At 42.8% G+C, this 23032-nt stretch overlaps 3 protein-coding genes across 6 annotated transcripts in view; 2 read left to right on the top strand and 1 right to left on the bottom strand.

The window, feature by feature from the left end:
• The window catches only part of cenpp (centromere protein P), a 78452-nt gene extending 73654 nt beyond the window's left edge, over positions 1 to 4798 (bottom strand). Inside the window, exons 1-4 of one of the 3 annotated variants that reach the window (XM_061831475.1) lie at positions 4651 to 4798; positions 3962 to 4129; positions 2412 to 2566; positions 1986 to 2071 (exon numbers count right to left, since the gene is read on the bottom strand). In XM_061831475.1, coding sequence (XP_061687459.1) covers positions 1986 to 2071; positions 2412 to 2566; positions 3962 to 4128 — 408 coding nt within the window. In that variant the 5' untranslated portion in view covers position 4129; positions 4651 to 4798. The other 2 variants (XM_061831476.1, XM_061831477.1) reach the window with 2 other exon arrangements.
• A 199-nt stretch (positions 4799 to 4997) lies between these two features.
• On the top strand, positions 4998 to 17852 carry nol8 (nucleolar protein 8). Of its 2 annotated transcripts, none has more exons than XM_061831461.1 (18): positions 4998 to 5181; positions 5676 to 5800; positions 5912 to 5974; positions 6056 to 6134; positions 6244 to 6403; positions 8071 to 8375; positions 8456 to 8724; positions 10223 to 11148; positions 12542 to 12697; positions 12783 to 12902; positions 12994 to 13093; positions 14256 to 14382; positions 14466 to 14546; positions 15541 to 15803; positions 16408 to 16549; positions 16706 to 16770; positions 17373 to 17455; positions 17547 to 17852. In XM_061831461.1, the coding sequence occupies exons 2-18, from the start codon at positions 5680 to 5682 to the stop codon at positions 17601 to 17603; spliced, it is 3117 nt and encodes a 1038-aa protein (XP_061687445.1). In that variant the 5' UTR covers positions 4998 to 5181; positions 5676 to 5679; the 3' UTR covers positions 17604 to 17852. The 2 variants fall into 2 exon arrangements, with proteins under 2 accessions (XP_061687445.1, XP_061687446.1); XM_061831462.1 differs by lacking the exon at positions 4998 to 5181 and adding an exon at positions 5200 to 5220.
• Positions 17853 to 18665: 813 nt separating this feature from the next.
• On the top strand, positions 18666 to 22421 carry gpr37l1a (G protein-coupled receptor 37 like 1a). Its single transcript, XM_061833766.1, has 3 exons — positions 18666 to 19386; positions 20095 to 20502; positions 20577 to 22421. Exons 1-3 carry the CDS (start codon positions 18844 to 18846, stop codon positions 21051 to 21053), a joined length of 1428 nt encoding a protein of 475 aa, XP_061689750.1. The 5' UTR covers positions 18666 to 18843; the 3' UTR covers positions 21054 to 22421.
• Positions 22422 to 23032: the final 611 nt, after the last annotated feature.

The raw sequence follows: 23032 nt of genomic DNA, 5'->3' as shown, positions 1-23032 counted from the left end.
TGAAAACTTGTGCTTCCGTTCAAAAACAAAAGAACAAAAAAAAGATGTCAGGCTGTGGCGAGATCGGTTTTCATGCATGCTGAGAGTGTGCGACAAGTGCGCAATGGCGCAGCTTAGATGGAACATTGGTCGAGACTACACAAAAGTGACGTCTTTCAATATCTATGTATTTTTAGTTGTAACAAATGTTACACGCATGATTTTTCGTCCTCAACTGTGCAGATTTCAGAGTGCGATAGCGCACGGGGGCATACGCGCCTGTCAAATCAGTGACTTTATAAAGGCTCTCACTGTAATGTATTATAATACGACAAACCCAGGAGAATGTAGGTCTTGCATTTCCTTAAAAGTACACAGCACTTTTCAAGCAGCGCTCGCAGAGGGTAATATGTTTCTCAAATGTTTTCACTCCCTTGCTAGTGTTCGAGGTTTTACATTTTACAGTGTCATTGCGCTGCACTTGTGAATGGGTGAATGTGCAGTAGGCACACACACACACAACACACACACACACACACACACACACACACACACAGCATCAATGCAAAGACCAGAAAAACTGCCATCCATTAGGTCGTATTGCATCATGCCGAGCGTTATGAAATCAAACACCGTTCCAAGAGTAAAAAGGTAAAAAACAGAAAACAAAAAAACCAACTCTGCAGCTCTTTATCGTAAGGTTGTCACAAGGTGCTATAATTCACCCCAAAATTGCAGTTTCAAAGATATATGCCTGACTTCTTGTTCAACCTCAACCATGAATCCCTGAGACTCTGTTAATTTTGTTTTTTTAAATCTGTTCAAAAAAAAAAAAAAACACCATGAAAAAGGCCTGGATAATCCTCTCTCACTTGCAGAACTAAGATCCAGTGAGTTACGCTGACATTTCATGTGTAACATCCAGTAAGCTTTGCCAACTTTGCTGTTCCAGTTGAGATGTCCCACTGTATCCTAAAAGAATGAATTCTGAACCAAGATGTTTTCATCTACATATCACTCTCTCTCAAAAAAAAAAAAAAAAAGGAACACACAACAGCTAAGTTTCCCCTTAAAAACATTGAAGCCTTCCTCTAGGCATCTTTTTGGTGTGTTACATTTCTGAGCAAACACTTAGGCACTCCATCATCATGTGGTGGAGAACAAAAAAAAATTTTATTAAAGTCATATTAAAATAGCAGCAGCAATGTGAATAATGGCTGTCTCTCCATGCGACATAATATAGCTGAGTAATGAAAACGATTAAATTTTGGAAGGAGCAGAGCGGCGTGTGAGAGGAAGGAGTCTGCGAAGAAGGTGTACTCCCTGTTAAACTCTGATGATGAATACTTTGGATACACAAAAGGTCATTCAGTGATACTTTCATATCATTTTACGGTAATATTTTTTTATGACAGTGTTGAAACGTATACCAGAGGTTAGCTGCTAAAGTCATCACTCAGCACCAATAAAAATGAAGCTCTGTCGCCACCTTTCGGCCAGATGAAACACTAGCACCCGTTAACTTGGAAAATACTGTAAAGCTGGGTGTCAAACATATGGCCCGCAGGTCAGATCCGGCCCACAAATAGGTTTAATTAGGCCCGCAAGATGATTTTTTTTTTAAAGTAGAAAGGGATTGCAATGACATGGACACAAAATGAGCTGCAATTTTTCAATTTGGGATATTCAGATTCCAGATTAATTTGTTCATACAAATATGATATATGTCAAAAGATCGGCCATTGTCGTCTTTGCTGGCTCTGTGGTGACATCTTGTGGTAAACAAAAGACAATGTTTCAAGTTGCTACACACCCTTTGCCACAGTCCCCTTTGCCATTTACCCGAGCCAGAAGGGACTACTTGAACCTGTTTTGCCAAATGCAGAACTAGATCTCAAATATACTCCATAAAGCAATTTATTATAGTGAGACAGCTTGACCGACAGAAATAGATTTTGGTTTTTTAAATGAGAATAACTTAAAAGTCAACATTGATTAGGACTCACCTTGACCTCTGAGAGCTGGAACTCCACCTGGAACTCCAACTCTGAGCACTGACCAAAGACACACATCTGCACTGACTTTGTGCTGCCTAAAAAAAGACAAACACAACATTTAATTGCCAATCATACTGTAAAGATATATATATTTTTTTAATAGGACTGCACATAATTTTAATCATAAAACAAAGAACTAATGCCAGAAAAATAATGTAAAGGGCTGAACAGTTTGTGCATCAACTTATTTAAGAGTTTACAAGTACTGTAAGATGGATGTAAGTTTCTATACTCTTTCTTTGGAGTTTATGTTGTGTGACTCTCACAAGGAAAAGTCAGGTGGTCTATCTGAAAACCCCTGACAATGGCTGACGAGCAAAGTGTTCGACTGTGGATGAATTTTTTGAAGTTGTTTTTTTTTTTTTTGCTGCGTACCGCTTTGAAGTGTGCGTGAAGTGCAGCTCTTCAAACTGATGCCGTTCATGCGGCTCTGACGCCGCAGCTCATCCTCCAGCTGGTCCACCTCTTCCCTCAGACTGGACAGGACCTGATGGGCGCCCCCTTTTAGCTTGCGTCCGCACAAAAGCGATCTGTAACACGCAGATGGCCATCACTACGCTTCTAGTGAGGGGTTCGCTTTGGAGCATCTTTACGGTACTTCTGGGCTATGGAGCTCGTGCACGTGACGTCACCATTTTCACAACGCCATGTTGCCGGTCAAACGGAGCTGCTCGACATTGTGGGAGACTTTGAATCGGAGAATATTTACAATACCCGAGACCCGTTGTGCTGTTGGTTGTCACTACAGACGAGACAGATATTCAAAGATATCATTCTATGGAATACCAGCTGAAAAGACCAGAAAATATCAATGACTTTTGGCAATTAACCATGACGGATGGTGCCCAACCAAGATACACACACACCTGTGTAGCGATCGCTTCATTTCAGGTAGGAATTATTCTTCTCATTCTCAAATTACCAAAAAGTATTTATAATGCCAAGTTGGCTCATCTGTGAACAAAGCGTATTAAAAAAAAGAAAAATCTGTTGCAGAGGATTACGGAGGTTAAGTGCAATCGCTTCTGTGTACGTTCCGGGGAGACGACTCTGCCCTTTTTTTGTTTTTCCAATCAAAGTTAATGATCGCGAGTTTGTGTAAAAACAGGGGTATTTTTTTTTTTTTTTAAATATTGGTATTTGTATTGAATACTAGCTGAAAAGATCGATGGATTCCGGCAAAGGTTCATGTGTGGCCGAACACACTTCCGTGTTCACGAGCTGTCAACCCGTCACTATGTGGGATTTATTCCTGGTAGAGAACAGATCCAACAACGAAGTATTTGTATGCGTCCAGACTTTTATATGCTTTCAAACTTTTCCGTGTAAATTTCGACGACTTACTCACCAGATCCATGTGTATATCCAGTTGTCCAAGACAAGCGGAAGCGAATTAACAGTCCAAAACATCGATCTTGGCATTAAATACAGGTCCCCTATGCAAAGTTTATCTACTTTTTCCACGTACGTTCATTTATTTTCACCTTCTAAATGTCTAACGGTATCCGACAAGACTCTGGGCGTCATAGTATAAAGACATATTTTCGTGTCGTCTCCAACCGACTTAGCATTGAACAATGCTTTTCTAGACCGGCAATATGGCTATGTAAACAAAAGTCACATGATTTTATGACGTAGGTGCACAAGCGAAAAATGACAAAACCAATCAAATATAACCAACTGACATGAATGTGTTAGAGCCACATGAATGGTGTTATACAAGCAGAATATTTCTGGTGACCACAAACAAAAAAACTCACACCTTGCAACCTGGTACAGTACATATTGGATGTCTTTGAATACTATGCTGATGACAGAATCAAAAATTGTGATTCCTTTGGGTCGTGACAAAAGTGACGTGAAATTCTCAAGCGGTTTTAATTTCTAGTGGCATGTAAGAATTTTACTAAAAAAATACAACTCACAGTGCGTCCCGCATGGGTTGGCTGAGGTCCTCCTGCAGGCTGTGACGCTGTCGCTGCAGGTCCGCCACTTCTGCCTGGAGATGCCGGATGTTGTCCTCCAACATCTTTACTTCCTCCAACGTCTTTACCTCCTCTGCGTTCTGCTCATTCATTCTTTCCTCCTCCATTCTGATGGAAAGATCCAGACATGTGCAAAAATAGATATAATTTACTGTCATGACCTGGGTACGAAAGCACAGCACAGTCGTCGTAATCATGACAAATAGACTTATGTTGAAAAACAATTCTCTTTACACACACATTAAAGATATCTGGTAGCAATTCAACCGTATGGGCATTATTTATTGTGGGTCAAGGCGACATTGAATGACGTAATTGGGTAGCCAATGACTGCAAAGTTCCCAAAGCAGTATCCAGGCGCCCGCAGCTTGTTGTTAAAAACTGAAAATACAAAATATACTCTACATAAATTGTGTAGTTTACTTAGTTAAGATTGACTTAACCGTAGAAATAGTGGCTGTAGCTGATGTTTTTGCTAGCTAAATTTAGACGCCGACCACCTTTAAAGGCTTTGACCAGAGCATTCGCTGACAATGTTACCTCAAAATACTGAACGTTTACTCGTCACGCTACAAGCTTCAACCCCTCACTAATATATTTAACATGAAATAGACAAAAGTGTCACTTACTTGATGAGTTGTCGATTTTTACCCCTAACGAGAGCAATTTGGAGGCTCGCGCCTTGTGGACGCTACCACTTTGCGTCAAAGAGGGTTTCAAACTGAGTTGAATGAGAAGCACATATGTCAGATTGTGATTACAGCGCAGTTATTTAATTTAGTAGCATAGATAGAACTGTAAAGCTACTAGGACTCCATTATAAGCACTAACGGGCCACTATAAAAAAAAGCCACTTAAGATAGACATTTTGGGGCTCCCCTCTTCAATGAAGCAATTGGTCGCATCTTTATCGCGTAATTAAGCCCTACATTCACGTGCTATTGCACATTTTTGGTGATTGTATTTCAAGTTTTTGGGTTTTTTTTTTTTTTTTTTGTATTTTAAGACTTTCGTGACTGTTTATCTATTTTGGTAACTTATAACTTTGTTACGGCTGTGGCGGAAATATCGAGTGGTAGGGAAACACCAGCGGACCGTAATGTTGGCCGGACCGGCGTGTCGAGCACATTTCAATGTAGCACCGGCTGTTTCCATGTGAGGTAAACATTTCAGCAATTTCTCTGACCATGTGAATGACTGTACGTCACAATTAGATCGTTTTGGGTCTCGAAAAGCATTTTACTTTGAGTTGTTTTGTTAAGTTTTTACTTTAGCTTGATCAATTTAAAGATGCGAGGAAGGAGTACACTTGAATGATGACCATCAAATCACAACATTGTCGTTTTATTTTGCTGGCTTATTATTTACAACATTTATTGTAAAATCAACCTGTAATACATATTTATGCCAATATATAAATAAGTATGTATAATTTCTATAAATTAGACGATTAATTAGTTGGGCCAAGCTGTCAAAAAGTCAACTATATTTCTTCAATAACTTTCATGCAAGCAGGCACTTTAGTAGTACATCACTTTTTATGATGAATATCATTGTGTTTATAAATTTATGTTACACTATAATATTCATTTATTGATTTTTATTTATTTATTTTTTTTAATGCCTGTTATGGCTCACCTACTTTCCTGTCCAGCGAGATGCCGCGACTGTACGTGGGCGGCTTGAGCCACACGGTCACCCAGAAGGACCTGACGGATCGCTTCGGGAAGTTTGGACACGTGGAGGACGTGGAACTCCGGACCAGACGAGATGACGAGGGTGAGCCGAGCTTTTCGTGAACACGTGTGATAATAGCAAAGTGTGTCATATTTTCAATGTTTTTTTTTTTATTTTTAGTTGCATGTAACTCAAACTGGTGTTCCTTCTCAGGTGTTCCCTACAAAACCTTTGCTTACATCAACCTAGACATTTCTGACAAAGACTTGAACAAGTGTAAGTGAACTTAACAGAAAGATGACGTTACTTTTTTTTAAACTAACAACATGTGACGCTGTGCATTTTTTTGCTCCTCAGGCATGACAGTGTTGAACAAATCCAAATGGAAAGGAGGAACTCTGCAGATTGAACTTGCGAAGGAGAGTCTCCTGAACAAGTAAGCGAGGTCCACAAGAGGCTGATCAACTCTCCTTTCTTGACGGACCCAGCCCCAATTTGCAGGTGCTTTATAACGTGGCCGGTAAGTATACGTTTTTTGTATACAGGCTGGCCCGGGAGAGGCAAGCGGAGCAGCAGCATCCCCGTCAAGACGCAGACGACAAACAACAAAACTCGGACAAGCTGCTGGAGTCTCTCAGCAAAGCCGGCGTGGACAACTTCACCATGAAGGCGGCTGTGCCGGGCACGGAAATACCGGGGCACAAGGTGTGTCTATTATAAGATGAACCGTGCCATGGTCGTGAACCAAACCTGATGTTTTCCAACAACGGTGAAAGAATACTATTATGCTAAATGTCCCAAGAATTAAGATTCATGGTGAAGCAAGGAATTTAGTCCTGCTCCTGATTGATTCATTAGTTAGCGTAATTCCCGGCCTACAGAGCGCACCTGGTTATAAGCCTCGGTACACAGAAAGTGTTTTACCACTAGTGCGGCGTAACTAAGTTAGAAAGATTGACTTTGACACCACTAAAGTTTGTTTGTAAAGGGTTTTTTATTTTCTGATGAGCTTAATTCACTTGAGCAAAGTTTTGATTACAGTTGTTGTTGTTCACCGTTCACTCTCTGCTTCACCTTTTATAGGCCGATGTTTTTTTTCACGAAAAAGCGATGTAAATATTTTCCCAAACTTCATCAGTGGATAAGCAACAAATTGAAATTGTGAAATTTTTGGATGAATTTCATAGTACAGAACACTGCAAATTGAATTTGATTTTCAAATGCGAGGAAACGAGTTAAAATTCTGAAACAGGACGTCGCAGAGATAACAAATGAACGATGCCTTTAGCGTGTATTTTCCCATTGCGAGTCCTTATTTCCAAAAACATATTGAACTGATTGACTTAAAATTGAATGTTTTTATGACAAAAAATGCATAGTTTTTTGCTATCGTATGATGATAGTGCTTCACAGTGTATTTTGGGAAAAGTTAACATGTCACGGAAATCGGGCCCCAGGTAATATGCAAGGTTTCTTCGTAGTCACAGTAAGTAGAATAAAATAAAATAAATAAATGCAAATAAATAGATAAAATCATAAATGAATAAAATATTTGAACAAATAAACACAATGTAAATAAATAAATGAGAATATTTTTTTTAAATAAAACAATAAATCAAATATAAGTAAATAACAAAAAATAGATGAATGAATAGTAAATAAAATAGTCATGTTATATGTCTTTCCTTTGCACTTCGCCTTTTTTGGTATATCAAGTCAAATTAAAAATCCTTCATGTCACCAGAACTGAAAAAATGTCAAGTTCACGCGACCAATTTTAATTCTACATGCCAAACTTTTGAGGAAAACCCCGTCATAATCCAACCTATAAATCGTGTCCTCCACACGGTTTGGGAGTACCAAGATGGCGGCCAACTGGCTTCAACCAATCGACATACCGCTCGATGTGTATGCGCTACCCAGTCTTTATTGTCAGATCAGTGACCGAGGCTTAGAACCAGGTGCGCTAACGCTGGCGCCGCACTAACGCTAGCGCCGCATCACCGCATAAACCGCAAGGGTTGAAATCGTGTGAATAAAGTCGCAGCTTGTAGGCTGGAAATTACAGTAATTTATTGAGAGGTCTGTCTTAATACTTTTGTCCATTTTGTGAGCTTTACTAGGTGTGCAAAGAAACTGAAATAGTAACAAATGTCTCTATAATGCCTTGTCAATACAGATTCAGGACTTGGGAGAAAGTAGGAATATGTATGTAGCAATAACAGGAAGAATCGGCGTAGGAAGGACCATAGTAAATTGATGAGCGGGTGGATAGATATGTTCGAGTATGTTGGGTAGAGAACGGTGGGGTGGTAGGTAGTGTCGGTCGATTGTCGCCCAACACGTTGATTGTTTTTTTTTTTCCCGTCCAGAACTGGGTGGTTAGCAAATTTGGCCGCGTGCTGCCGGTCATGCAGCTGCGCTGTCACAAAGGCAACAAAGCTCGCACCGTCAAGTACGACCCGTCTAAGTACAGCCACAACATCCGCCGCTTGGCCCCCCCCACCGACGGCGGTGACGCCCCCACCCCCGTGGCCCAGCTCACCTGGCGGGTCGACGGCGGAGATAACGACATCAGCAAGAAGAGGCGTGGAGAGTTCCCGCCGTATCAGCCCCCAAAGCCAAAGAAGACTCGTGCAGATGTTGCCAAATCCCTCCAAGATATGAACGACGCCAGGTTGCACACCTTTTTTATTGTTTCCCATGGTGCACTGCTCTTTCTGGGACAAGTTTTCTTGACCGCTTCTTCCATCTCAGACCGAAACAGGTTTTCATCGCCGCTAAGCCGGAGAGTCATCAGCTGACGCACGGATTCAGACCGGCAAACAATCAACGGCAAGCTCAGAGGAGAGGACGCGGACTTTACGAGGAGAGCGACGTGGACTCGGACGAGGAGATGCGGCGGCTGGTGGCGCTTGAGCGGCCTTCCTACGACGCACCGGGCCAGGACGCGGAAGAAGACCACCTGGAAGTGGTGGGGGACGACTTCTTGGTCGCGGCTGGAGACTCCTGGCAGAAGCGTGGCGGTAAATCCAATATTCATGTCTTCCTCTCGTTTTGCGGCTGTCGGGCAGTCGGTGAGTGTTAAGGGCCAAACGTGACCTGCGGCGTCAGTACGAGTCGGCCATCGGCGGGCCAGTTAACCAAATCAAAACACGCGATATCAGATGTGATTTTTCTGTTTAAAGGCAGAACTCTGTCTTTTTAAATTGCATTGATTTAAATAAAATATTCTCTGCAATATTCTGACCGTATCCCATTCCAGAATCCAAACTCGTTCATATTCCGGTCCGACATTTGCAAGCGAGGTGGAAAATTAGATACAAGTCTGTCGATTGGTCGAATGTGTTTCTCCTGACCAATGAAAACGCGTGTTGTATACGGGGCAGTTTATGGGGCCATTTGCAAGTAAACACAATGGCGGCGCTCGAGAGGAAAGACTCCTCTCAAGTGAAAGAATTTGACACATATGTCGAAAAATAAGATCCGATGGGATTGGATGGAACCAGAAATCGTCGATACAGTTGGAATGAAGGAAGTTACCACTTTGTTAAGAGAGTTCCTTCGCAAAATCGATCGACCTGGTAAAGCATTGTGCACATCAGGTCTGGATACTATTGACTATATATCAAGAGTTTTGAAGGGATTGGAAGTTCGCGCAAAGTGAAAAAAACACGTCAAACAGCCGAAAGCAACGAAAACGAACTTTTCCATAGCTGCTACAATAAGATGTCAACCCAAGGCCAACAACCAACCCCAGTTGCAGAAGGTGAGAATTCAGAAGCAATTACTTGTAAAAATGTCTGTATTATTTACTGATAACAGCACATACGTTAATAATTATTGTCAAATTCATGCGTTTCAATCACTTACTAAAACAGGAAATTAAAACGTTTTTGAATGGATACGATATACACGCTATGAAAGCACGCTTGCATGGAATGATACAAATATGAATTCAATTTAGTAGTTAGTTGAATTTGTAATTTTTGGGGGTTAAAGGTATGCACTTAAATAATAAACGATCATATTGTGTACATTTTGAAACCAGAATAGCATTTATTTATAGATGTACTAGATATATTTAATTCACAATACAATTTATAAAACTTGCACGTTAAAATTAGTGATCATCCTTTAATCATGCTCCGGCTATTTTTCTTTTTTTTTTTTTTTTTTTTTTTTTGATGCAGTCAAATCACGTCTGAATATGATCTTCCACCTTCCTGGGGGCAGTAGACTTAAAACAGGCTCTGGGGTGCAGATGAAGGAACGCACTTCAGTCCACGAAAGAATGCCCGCATTTTTGCGTGCTGATCCGACTTTTTACTTCTTTGTTTACTACGCATCTTGTTCCTTTATATTTTTTTAAACTCTGCAACGAGCTCAATGTCTGCTTGACGATCTCTAGGGTAGATTAGAATAGGTTTAAAAAAAAAAAAAAAACGAACAAAAATAAAGACTGCTGCTCTGCATATTTGGTGTCCGTACTATAATACAATCCAACTTTCTCCATAATTCCAGGAAGACCAACGAACAACGAAGACGAGCAGGAGTACGACTCCGCTGACACGGATGAACTCTTCGCTTCAAGGAAACATCCTCTTCCTCCTCTGGAGTGCAACTCTGGCGGAAGGACGGGAAAGGAGAAGAGGAACAGAGAAGAGCGGGTTGCGAAGAAGAAGAAAACTGCTCTCCTTTCCAAGGAGGAAGCGCAGGAGGACTCGATGGACACGGGGGAAATTTCCACTTCCTGGAAACCTTCTCCTCCTCATCAGGAGAACATCTCGGAAGAAAGGACAGGAATGGACGAGAGGGCGAAGGACTCAACTATTCTTGCCGAAGAAGACGAGGAGGAGGAGGAGGAGGAAGACGAGCACGTCGACTCTGCCGATTCCGACTACGAGGCCATGTTCTCCAACGTCACCCGTCTGGAAATCTCCATGGCCGACCTCCAGAAGCTGGCAGAGGAATCCCGGCAAACCTCCGAGGAGCGAGCGCCCCGTGGTCCCAAAGTCCCGGCGGCACGCGTCCCCAAGAAAGGAACCGTGCCCGAGGACATCCTGGCCTCGCTGCTGGGGGGCCGCGACATCAAATGGTGGGACGAACCACATCCCAACAAGGCGACAAATAAAGGGAAAAAGGTCACCGCCACAACGCTTCCCCCATTTCGGGGCAGCGGAATGCTCGACGAGGAGGCGCTGAGTGAAACGGACGCTCCTGAGAAAAATGAGGCAGGAGAGGAGCCGTCGGAGGGTTCTTTGTCGTCCTCCTCGTCAGGGGAGGAGGAAACGACACCCGTCGATGCGGCGCGGCGCCCGAAGCTGAGCGCCCAGGAGGAAGAGGAGCGGCAGAGGAAGGACAACGCGAGGAGACTGGCTGCCGTCCAGCAGAGGCTGAAGGAGGCGCAGGAGCACAAGAAGCTCATCCAGGGGGCGCTAGCCAACGTGGTCAGTTGCTTGTTGACTTGTCATTGCGCTAAAATTGTTTCATCGTGAAATTGACGATCTTTTTTTCTTGCGACTATTCAATTTTATTCTTGTGAAATTAGCACTTTTTTTTCTTCAAAATTATTGCTCAAAATTTTTGATTTTTTTTTTTTTTTTTTCCCTCAATGTTATGACCTTTTTGACCACAATTGACTTTTTTTTCCTTATCGTGTTTAAAACTCCTCAGAAAATTTAGATTTTTTTTTTCTTTATGTTATGACATTTTTGACCGCAGTTATGACTTTTTTTCCCCTTATCGTGTTTAAAACTGCTTCTCAGAATTTTTTTTTTTCATGTTATCATCTTTTTGACCACAATTGACTTTTTTTTTCATTATCGTGTTTAACTCTTTCCAGGCAGGGGTTGCAAATTTGCAACAGGTTTAATATAATCCAAAATTTTAAGTCGAGTATCATTTTCTGAAAGTATCAGATTTTTTTTCCCCTGCAAAATTTTATTTGGTCCAGGGAGGGTTAAAACTACTTCTCAGAAATTTTTATTTTTTTTTTTTTTTTTTGTGTTATGACCTTTTTGCCCACAATTATGACTTTTTTTTCCTTATCGTGTTTAAAACTGCATCTCAGAAAATTTTGATTTTATTTTTTTCCTTTGTGTTATGATCTTTTTGAACACAATTATGACTTTTTTTTTCCTTATCGTGTTTAAAACTGCTTCTCAGAAAATTTTGATTTTTTTTTTTTTTTTTTTCCCTTTGTGTTATGATCTTTTTGACCACAATTATGACTTTTTTTCCTTATCGTGTTTAAAACTGCTTCTCGGAATTTTTTTTTTTTTTGTCCTTTGTGTTATGATCTTTTTGACCACAATTATAACTTTTTTTTCCTTATCGTGTTTAAAACTGCTTCTCAGAAAATTTTGATTAATTTTTTTTTCCTTTGTGTTATGATCTTTTTGAACCACAATTATGACTTTTTTTTCCATATCATGTTTAAAACTGCTTCTCAGAATTTTTTTTTTTTTTTTTTTTTAATCATGTTTAACCGTGACCGGGCAGTGGTTGCAAATTCGCAACAGGTTTAATATAATCGAAAATTTTAACTCCAGAATATAATTTTTCTGAAAGTATCAGATTTTTCTCTCTGCAAAATGTTATTTAGTCCAGAGAGGGTTAAAATTGCTTCTCAGAAAATTTTGATTTTTTTTTTTCTTTGTTTTATGACCTTTTTGACCACAATGATGACTTTTTTTTTCCCTTATTGTGTTGAAAACTGCTTCTCAGATAATTGTGTTTTTTTTTTTTCTTTATAGTAAAATCACAACTTGATCCTTGTAAAATGATACCTTTTTATTGATTTCCGATATTGGTTCTTCATTTTGATTCCCTATCAATCAGGACGCTGTGACTGCGAGAACAGGAAAACACATTGTTTTTGATTCAGACGATGAGCAGACGACTGTCGCCAACTCCAAGATTCCTCTGGGCCGGGACCTGCGATCGGAGTCCGACGACGAGGCGGCAGCCGATGACGGCGTCCCGACTAAAGATGAGGTGAACTGCGAACTTTTGACGACGACTACTTCCAAACGGGTCGGCAAGCTCCTTTTCACGTGGGTTACTCACGTGTTGCGTTCAGGAGCGGGAAAAGGCGTCAGCCCCTCGGCTTTTCGACAGCAGCGAAGATGAGGATGACGAAGAGGAAGATGGCGACAGGTTCGACATCAGGCCTCAGTTTGAAGGACGAGCCGGACAGAAGGTGAGAAGTTCATCCACTAAGCGAGAACTCAGTGGGACCCGGATCAGTACTGACTTGATTTCGTTTGTGTGCACCTGCATGTGTGGTTCAGCTGATGGAGCTGCAGTCTCGCTTCGGCGCGGACGAACGTTTCCGGATGGACTCTCGCTTCCTGGAGGAGGAAGAAAAGGACGACGGGGAGGGAGAGGAAGGTCAGATCATGTCAACGATAAGTGAAATATTTAATCACAATTATTCAGAAATCACTTTTTTCGTCTCAAATTGACAGTGATTTTTATACTATTATTATTAGTGATATTATGATTTGATTGGTTTGAATTTCCAAATTTACTTCCACATCATGTGGACTTTTTTTATATGGTGTTTTTGTCGCAAAAAGTATTTCAGATATATTTTTTCTCACAAACTGATGACTTTCTCATGAAACTGGGGTTTTCTTTCCTAAAGTTACGACTTTTTTCCCCCATGTAAAATAAATCCCACCAATTTTGGACTTTCGTGTTGTTTTCCTTGTAATTTTCTTTCCTTTTATTCTCCTCAAATTGGGGGGGGGAATGATTTGCGTTTCAATTTTGTTCTCCTTAAATTATAAAAAAATTTTCATTGATTTATTAAAATTTTATCCTACAAAAATGAGGATTTTTTTTCTTATCCTTTTTCAATTTATTTTTCTCCAAATGATGGCAATTTTTTTCTTAAAATTAGAGCTGTTGTTTTTCTTGTAATTTTCTTCCCTTTTATTCTCCTCAAATTGGGGAAAAATGATTTGCATTTCAATTTTGTTCTCCTTAAATTATAAGATTTTTTTCATTAATTTATTAAAATTTTATTCTACAAAAATGAGGGTTTTTTTCTTTTTCTTATCTTTTTTCGATTTTGTTTTCTCCAAATGATGACAATTTTCTTCTTAAAATTAGAGCTGTTTTTTTCTTTATTTTTTTCCTTTTATTCTCCTCAAATTGGGGGAATATGATTTGCATTTCAATTTTGTTCTCCTTAAATTATAAGGTTTTTTTCGTTAATTTATTAAAATTTTATCCTACAAAAATGAAGATTTTTTTTCTTTTTCTTATCCTTTTTTGAATTTTTTTCTCTCCAAATGATGACAATATTTTCCTAAAATTAGAGCCATTTTTTTCTTGTAATTTTAAAAATGCTACTCTCCTAAATTTGGGCGTTAATGTCTTAAATTTTATTAATTTTGTTCTGCTAAAATTGGGACTGTTTTTCTTGTGAAATGTTTACTTTTTTCAATTTTATTTTATTTTTATCCCCGGAGGCTATTTGCTGCCAAAGTCTCCTGTGTGGATGGTAAACGTCACGTTGTTGTTGTTTGTGTCAACGACGATGCAGGGACGAGCGTGGCGGTGGATGAGGACGTTCTGCAGGAGGAGAAGAAAAGGAACATGTCCATCGTGGAGGAACTCCTGGGACCGCAACGCAACAGCGGAAGGACCGCCGCCAAGACCAAAACCTTCAGGTCCGCCCCGCCCACGCGCCTGCCTCGCACACAGCACGCACGCGCTTGTAAATATTCATCTGGTGTCCACTTGTGCTCTGCAGAGACGTGTCGGCGCTGCACTACGACCCCAGCAAAGAAGAACACGCCGCCTTTGAACGCAAAGTGGACGGCGACCAGGACAGGTAGCGACCAGGTCGTGCCGCCGTCACTCAGGGGGCCGGCGTGACGGTCCGAGCGCTCCCCCGTGCTGAAAAGTCTTCTTGTGATGAATGCGCATGCGTTACTAACAGGGGAACTCCGGGTACGTGGGAGACGCTGACTGGGAAATCTCCTGGTCTCATAGAGGGAGCTAACATACGTTATTAACCTCACCTTAAAACAAAAGTTGATAAAATGATATACACGTATATGTACGTACGCTGTGTTCGTCTTTGAGACGTCCTTGGCGAACACGCAGACAAGCCAAGATTATTAGTAGATGAGTTGCAGGTAAAGCTGAAAACTTGGCAAAACTTGGAAAATGCTCTTTTTTTACCACAGTAAAGTAAATTCGTGCTCATTTTAAGATTATTCATAATTTAATGAATTTTGATCAAGCTAAACTCTCAAAACAGTTTAGAAGGAAAAGAGACAAGATACAGGATGTTTACCATCCATCCATTTGCTTAGCTGCTTATCCTCACAAGAGTCTATTAGAGTGCCGTAGCCTATTCCAGCTGTCAACGGACAGGAGGCAAGCGGGGCACACCCTGAACTGGTTGCCAGCCAATCGCAGGGCACATAGAGACAAAGAGCCACACTCACAATCACACCTCGAGGCAATTTGGAGCCTCCAATTAATGTTGCATGTTTTTTGAGATATGGGAAGAAAACGGATGTTTACGTTCGGAGGAATTTGTGGGCTGCGAATCCCTGCGCCTATTTTTGCCTTTTGTATCCTGAATTTTCCTTCTTAACTAGAGGCAATGTTTTTCCGAGGAGGCGTTTTGTAACCTGAATTTTTTGTTACTAGAGATGTTCGCAACTAGAGGTACGACTGTATTTGACTGGTCCAAGTTGAGGTATGACGAAAGGTCTCACTTGGTGATGAGCAGCGCTTTGGAAACCTGCGACATCATCTTTTGCCGTCGAGGCGCTTTGAGCGCACACCTGACGTCTGCTTGCGCTCTTTGGCAGCAAGTCAACCCGACGGAAGAAGCGCGAGGAGGCTCAGAAGCTTCCGGAGGTTTCCAAGGAGATCTTCTACGACGTGTCGGGCGACCTGAAGGCCATGTTCGGACCCGACGGCGACAGCCACCGGCGGGCCGCGGACCTGCCCGAGACCTGCTGGGACCGGGACGACCAAGACAAGGATGAAGAGCGGCCCGAGGCGGAACAACAAACCGGCTTCGTCTTCTCCTTCTTTGGCGACGAAATCCAGACAGCCAGTCAACACGCGGGTACGTTTTTTTGCACTCGTACAAAATTGACCTCCGCCACATCTTTTTCAGTTCGGCATCCGTGGAGCCAAATTGTCACAGAAAGTTTTTATTTTCGTAGGGTTTCAATTTTATTCTCATGAAATTCCAATTTTTGTATTGTAAAATTTCTAAAAATAAATAAAATAACTTAAAATAACAGTAAATTTAAATCTTTACAGTTTCAAGATGAGGATGTCGTTAAATTTTGATTTTTTTTTTTTTTTCTAAATTTGGACTCCATTATTGTAAAAGTGTGACTTCCTTTTCATTACAAAAAAAAAAATCTTTGTTTTTTTTCTGGTCTTTTTTTTTATGATTATTATTTCATTTCCTGAAAATTTAAAAAAAAGGATTGGGGACTTTTTTTCTTCAATGTTTCAATTGTGTTTTGTTAAATATTTATTTTTTATTTTCTTTCATCTCGGGATCTTTTTCTCCTGTTTCCCTTTTATTTTGTACAAATTGTGTTCAGTCCAACTTCACTTCTGAAAATGTTGAGTATTTTTTCCCCTCCGTGCTGTTTGGGTTTGCCATTTACTTTCTTCTGTTAACTTGATGGGACGACGCCGACGACGACGTTCAGAGTACAAGGCGGAGAGCATCCGGGCCGCTCAGGTGTTGCCGTGGCAACAAGACACCCGGCTTCAAGACAGCAGCGAGGACGAGGAGGAGGAAGACGAGGGAGGAGAGGTGGAAAGCAACAACGCGGCGCCTCAAAATACAACGTGAGGAAAGCCGCCTGAAGCGCACTTTGATTACTCAACTGCAGATGGGGCAGGGGTGTTCGAATGTCTTTTGAGAATGTGTTGGCAAAATATGACAACTGATGGAGAGTAAACACAAAAGAGGAAGATGAGGATGACTTTTGTTTTTGTCCGCAGAGAGCAACTTGTTCCTTCCACCAACAATTTCTTCTTCTTCCGCCTTGATGACACCAGATTGACAGGTAGTGTGTCTGCATGTGTGTTAGGATTTTGTCTGTCCTTGTGTATTTTTGTCTGCGTACTTTTGTTGTGTGCATGTGTTTTGTGTCTATTCTGGTTACAATTTGTGTGTACGCTTGTGGTTTATTTTTGTTTTTTTTCCATGTATGTGCATGTTTTGGGTTGTGTACATATTCTGCAGTCACAGTGATATGATATTTCTAATTTACGTGTGGAATGTTTTCTCACAGCCACGAAACTGGCCATTAACGCCGCAAAGGTCGGCACGGTTGTTTTGGGAGTATCAAGATGGCGGATGGTGACTTCAGTTTTGGTGGCCAATGAGCCATCCAGTCTTCTTTTTTAGATCAGTGCTCAGCCTACTTCTACTTCCTAGTTTACCTGACAGCGCCCCCCTCTGCTCTTAGAGGGTACACTCATAATTCCAAACAGAACACACACCCTGTAACTTTATATCTGCGGGCATGACTGACCACACCCGTACATTTTGCAAATGTGCGTGACTGTTCTATTCTGTATATATTTTTTGTTTTGAACGCGTGTGCATGTTGTTTTATGTGTGCGTGGGTGTCATGTGTGATGATTTCCACTCGTTGTGTTTCAGAGGGTCCCCGCTGGTTCCGTCGTTCGTGCCAGCTGGAGGCCGGGCGGCACGAGTGGGACGAGAGGAGGACGGCGCTCAGACAGGTGACCCAACGCACGGCGATGTTTTCGTGGCGTCCGATCGAACGTCTGCTGACGGAGTCGTTGTCGTTTTTCTGTTTTTGTCCGCACTCAGGAGTACCGCAAGAAACACAAGGACGCCCGCAGGAAGTTGAAATCCCCAAAGACTTGATCGCGTTCAACCTCACACAAACAGAAAAATCTGCACACAGAGCATAATAATGTCTTTTCGAGAGCCTGGTATGAAAATGAAACGTGATATCAGTCCAACAAGACATGGATGGACATTAATGTATCATCTCTTTGGCATTTATTTAGCCAATTGAGGTCTTCCACATGTCATCACAGTTTTTCTTTGTACCTTCAACCATCTTTTCGGAGATCATGTCAAATAAAATTTGTATGTTCGCTTGTTTCTACACTTCCGCACTCGAGGAATTTTTCAACAATACTCTCACATACACGGTGTATTAAAAAAAATACAATGAAATTACCCTAGTGAAGATTTTTACATGCACATTACATAGAACGTCATTTTTGAAATCATGACTGACCAGGAGCTTGACTTTTTTTTTTCCCTGAATTTTTCATTTCTAGTTTTGTAAAATTCAATGTAGTCAATGTAGAGCTTCGTTCTCATCAAATTGAACATTACTACCTCAAATTGTATCAAAATATGGATTTTTTTTGTCATTTATTGCTTTGATCATAACTTCATAACTTATAACATGATGCCTTTATGTTCCCAAAAAATTAGTGTTCTCGTCTTTCATTTTTTTCTGTTTTAGTTTATTTTTCTTTTAAAATTGCTATTGTAAACGAAAAATAATTTTAAAAAAAATGTCTCATATTTGAAAAATTAGCTTTTTTGCTCATTTTGTTCTCAAAAAAATTCAGTTGTAAATGTTTAATTTGTCCTAAAAATGCAGCTTATGTTCTAATAAACATTTCTATTGTCTCGTAAAATTATCACTTATAATTTCATTCACATGAAACATTTTTTCTGTTTTGTTTATTTTTTTTTTGGTTGTTTTTGGAGGATGGGGGGGCAACATTTGTGTGTACAGTACACACATAAAAGAGCCCAAATAGACAACTTTATGCCATGGAAATGTTATCAAACATATAAAACTAGAGTATAATAGAGGTTCCGACTAATCAGCAAGCGTGTTGTATTATTTCCGTTAACGTGACTGAATTTCTTCCTGTGTTTGTTTGAGCGCTCTTATTTCGATAGGTCCAACCGGATACGGAAATCTTTCCCAGCGGTAACTTAACGCGGCTGGTCCCAACTTTTTGCATCCTCGCACGCGAGGCAGGTGTTGACGTTGAACGGGCATTTTCGGGTAAAAAGTTGACATTTGCAGGAGGAAAAGTGTCGACGAGGCGGATTTGTTAGTTTATTGGTAAACATGAGCGCGCTTTTCTTGACTTTGCTTGTTTTTGTCGGCTCGGCGGAGCTCCGGACCAACGTACGTCCGCCGCCCTCCACCGGGGCGGCGCACCTCGGCCGGGGCGAGCAAGCCGCGGCGGTCCCTCGGGGGCTCTTCCCCGGATCGAGTCTAGACGAGGCTCGTCGCAGACGAGAAGACCCGAGCGGGTACTTCACGACCCCGCGGGTCACCAAGGGCACCACCGCGCTCGGGGCGAACTCCCCGTCTTCCCCGGGTCCGCCGCGGCCGCTCTTGCCCGTTTCCGGCGGCTCGTACTGGGCTTACGCGCTGCTGCTGCTGGCCCTGGCCCTCTTCTCGGTGGGCATGGTGGGCAACCTGGCGCTCATGTGCACCGTGTGGCACAACGTGTACCTCCAAAGCACCTGGAACTGCATCCTGGCCGGGTTGGCCCTGCTGGACTTCCTGGTGCTCTTTTTCTGCCTGCCGGTGGTGGTCTTCCACGAGCTGACCTCGAGACGCCTGCTCGGGGGAGCGTCGTGCCGTCTGGTGCCCTACCTGGAGGTCAGTTTCATGCATACTTGTAGAACGTTACTATTACTTTTAGTTACTTTTACTTTTCACCTCTGATATGTTTTTCAATGGATGAAAACCAAGGTTGTAAATTTGTGCAACACATTTGACTGAATGAGTTTCAAATGAAGTGATGAGCAGTCTTTTTAGTGCTCATTGAAGTTTCTTTTGAATGCGGGCGGGGGGGGGGGAGACACCCCCACCCCCACCATCAAGCCCCTTTCCCTTTCCCAGCGTGTTCACCAAAGCCACATTTCACGTTTTTTGGCCTCGGCTCAAGATCGCTTGTGCTCTTGTGGGTTTTTCATTTCTTCCTCCTTCTCTTGTTTTGAAAGGCGCTAATCCGGCTAATGAGCGTCGAGGTCTTTGTGATGCTAATGCAACTAATGAGACGTCGCCATTAATGATCTTAACTTTGAGTCTTAACGGGGGACAAGTGGGATGGATAATCGTTGTCTGCTTGAGTCTTGCGCCTCGACACGCAAACAATGTGGGACTGCGCCATAAAAGTCGGGAACTTTTATGGTTCATTTGTTGTGCTCCAATTAGCTTGTCTGGAGGATTTAGGATTCGGGACTTGAAGATGGTCGGGGTTTCAAACAGGGACCGTGTGTCAAAGAAAGCTTTGGGTTTCAAACAACGGTTCGGGTTTCGAGTCGCATTTCCAATGGTTGAAAATGTAGTCGCGATTGCCGTCAGGTGACGTCTCTGGGCGTGGCCACGTTCAGCCTTTGCGCGCTGAGCATCGACCGCTTCCACGCCGCCACGAGCCCCGCCCCCGGGCCCGGGCCGGAGTCCTGCCGCTCCATCCTGTCCAAGATGGCCGTGGTGTGGCTGGGCTCGCTGACGCTGGCCGCCCCCGAGCTGCTGCTGTGGCAGCTGAGGAGGGAACCCGTCGGGCCCGGGGGGTCCGCCTCGGCGGGGCTCCGGATGTGGACCGACGCCCCGGCGGCGGACGTGTGCGCGCGGGAACCGGCGGCGGAGCTGCCCGACGGCGTCTACTCGCTGGTGCTGACCTACCGGGACGCTCGGACCTGGTGGATGTTCGGCTGCTACGTCTGCCTGCCGCTGCTCTTCGCGCTGGCCTGCGATCTGGCGACTAGACGGGTATGACGCCAAAAACCGCTTTTTTTTTTTTGTTGTCAACTCTACAGAAGTTCTCCGTTCGATTTTATCCGCAGGTGTCGGCGCAGCGACCCGTCAAGGCGGCGAGCAGATGCTCCTCCTCCTCCTCCGCTTCCTCTTGCGCGTCTTCATCGCCGACAAAGAGGAATAAACACGGCCGTCGCCACGGCGATCCGAGGCTGGGCTCGACGGTGATGTGGCTGACCTCCTTGTACGTGGCCTGCAACCTGCCCGACAGCGCGTGTAGCATCGCCCTGGCGTACGCGGCGGAGCCGGCGGCGGCGGCCGCGGCGGCGACTGTGGCGGGACACTTCTTCCTGTTCGCCCGCTGCGCCGCCGCGCCCGTGCTGCTGCTGTGCTCGTGTCGCTCGCTCGGTCAGGCCTTTCTGGACTGCTGCTGCTGCTGCTGCGACGAGTGCCTACCCGACGCGGCCTCGTCCGCCGACGCGTCCTCGACCGCCGCCGCCTCCGCCCTGTCCTCGCCCTCCCCGACGTCCTTGACCGCTTTGCGAGCCGTCGGGACGCCCTGCTGAGGTCTTTCGATCAGGTTTGGAACTCGGCACTTGGCCTTTAAAAGTAAAGTTTCGAGATAGGATTAGGGTTTCAAACAAGGGCTAGCGTTTGAAATTAGTCTTTAAATCGTGAATACTGTTTCAAGTTAGGGGCTGGGTTCCAAGACTGGGTTCAAGATTAAAGTTTTCACAACTGGGTTTGGGTTGTAAATTCAAGTTTTGCGTCAAGGATTGGGTTGCCAGTTATGGTTTTAAATTAGGACCATTTTAGTGTTTAAATGGGGATTTAAAACAACCGCTAAAATTTCGAATGAGCCATTCAAGCCGTGGATAGATTTCCATGTTAGAGTTTTAAATAATTTGCGGGGTTTCAAAGCAACGATAGCATTTTTTTTAATTAGGGTTTCAAACTGGTGTTAGGGGTTTCATGGGAGGGTTTCAAACAAGGGTTAGGTATTCAGTCTAAGGTTTCAAAACAGGGTTGAGGTTTTAAATTTCATCCTAGGTTTAGGAACAGTTGTAAAACCTGGGTTAGGGTTTCAGATTACGATTGTAAACCTGGATTGAGGTTTCAAGATTAGTTAGTTAATCTAAAGTTTCAAAACACGCGAAGGGTTTTAAAGTAGGGTTTCAAGAAAGGTTCAGGTTTCAAGTTAGGATTTTAAAGAAGGGTTAGGCCAGGGGTGTCAAACTCATTTTTCTCCCTGGCCAGGTTGTAGTTCAGGTTTCCCTCAGAGGGCCGTTATAACTGTGTAACCATTAAAATCTTAAACAGCCTCATCATTTTTACACATGAAATTTATGAACCAGTTTATGGAATCAGAGATCAAGGGCAGCGTATTTTTCAACTATTGTTCATGTTTGGTAACACAAAAATGCTTGTAATATCGCAAATTGATCATTTATCATATATGACCATTTTAAATTTTGGTACATATTTTTACAAGAATCGCAGAAATGAAAACTAGATTTGGCTTCGCGGGCCACATAAAATCATGTGGCGGGCCGGATCTGGCCCTCGGGCCTTGAGTTTCACACCTGTGGTTTAGGGTTTCAAAGTCAAGTTTGAAGCTTGGGTTAGGTTTCAATAAATGAGTAGGGTTTAATTTTAGGGTTTCAAACTAGCATTGTGGTAGCTGAGATTTACTCGGCTTGTTGCCATTGAGCAACAAACTGAACCTTGACCGCATCATAGTTATTACATCGTTACTAATCGATAATAGCGATCTGCATTCTCATAAACGTTTCATAATCAACGACGTCATCGTACTCGTGAGCATTTTCTGGTAAAAAGACAGCACAAACGTTGCTTTTATGACAAGTTCTTCACACGACCTTTCGACTCGTTGTTTTTGTACTGCTTTTGTCACTTTGGAGTAAAAACTTTGAATTGGACTTCCTCTGCCTGTCACTCATTTTGTGTTTTCCAGGAAATCTTTCACGCTGACGTTTTGTTTTTGTTCGACGGCGGAAGCGTCACAAAAAAAAAGACAAGGAAAAAAAAAATGTTCCGGCCTTCTGCATTGGGCCACGTTGCCACGGAGACCAGACTGGACTTGACCGCACAACCCAGCCGAAAAGTAAAAAAATATATATATATATATTTACATGTGATTTAAAGTGGCGGCACGGTGGTCAGCTGGTAAAACGATGGCCTCACAGTTCTGAGGACCGGGTTCGATCCCGGCCCCGCCTGTGTGGAGTTTGGATGTTCTCCCTGTGCTTGCGTGGGTTTCCTCCGGGCACTCTGGTTTGCTCCCACATTCCAAAAACACGCAACATTAATTGGACACTCTCAATTGCCCATAGGTGTGATTGTGTGGCTGTTTGTCTCCATGTGGCCTGCGATTGGCTGGCGACCAGTTCAGGGTGTACCCCGCCTCCTGCCCGTTGACAGCTGGGATAGGCTCCAGCACTCCCCGCGACCCCCATGAGGATAAGCGGCCAAGAAAATTGATGGATGGATTACTTGGACACTCTAAATTGCCCCTAGGTGCAAT

The sequence above is a fragment of the Syngnathoides biaculeatus genome, chromosome 10 (genome assembly GCF_019802595.1).
Source record: "Syngnathoides biaculeatus isolate LvHL_M chromosome 10, ASM1980259v1, whole genome shotgun sequence".
NCBI classification, from domain to species: Eukaryota; Metazoa; Chordata; class Actinopteri; order Syngnathiformes; family Syngnathidae; genus Syngnathoides; species Syngnathoides biaculeatus.
The sequence above is the reverse complement of the archived record's forward strand: the minus strand, read 5'-3'. Positions and strand labels throughout refer to the sequence as shown.

Coding starts and splice junctions, on each gene's coding strand:
- nol8 (XM_061831461.1), top strand. CDS start 5,680: ATGCCGCGACTGTACGTGGGCGGCTTGAGCCACACGGTCACCCAGAAG. Junction 8,725..10,222: donor CTCCTGGCAGAAGCGTGGCG/GTAAATCCAATA, acceptor CCATAATTCCAG/GAAGACCAACGAACAACGAA. Junction 17,456..17,546: donor GGAGGACGGCGCTCAGACAG/GTGACCCAACGC, acceptor GTCCGCACTCAG/GAGTACCGCAAGAAACACAA.
- gpr37l1a (XM_061833766.1), top strand. CDS start 18,844: ATGAGCGCGCTTTTCTTGACTTTGCTTGTTTTTGTCGGCTCGGCGGAG. Junction 19,387..20,094: donor GTCTGGTGCCCTACCTGGAG/GTCAGTTTCATG, acceptor GATTGCCGTCAG/GTGACGTCTCTGGGCGTGGC. Junction 20,503..20,576: donor GCGATCTGGCGACTAGACGG/GTATGACGCCAA, acceptor TTTTATCCGCAG/GTGTCGGCGCAGCGACCCGT.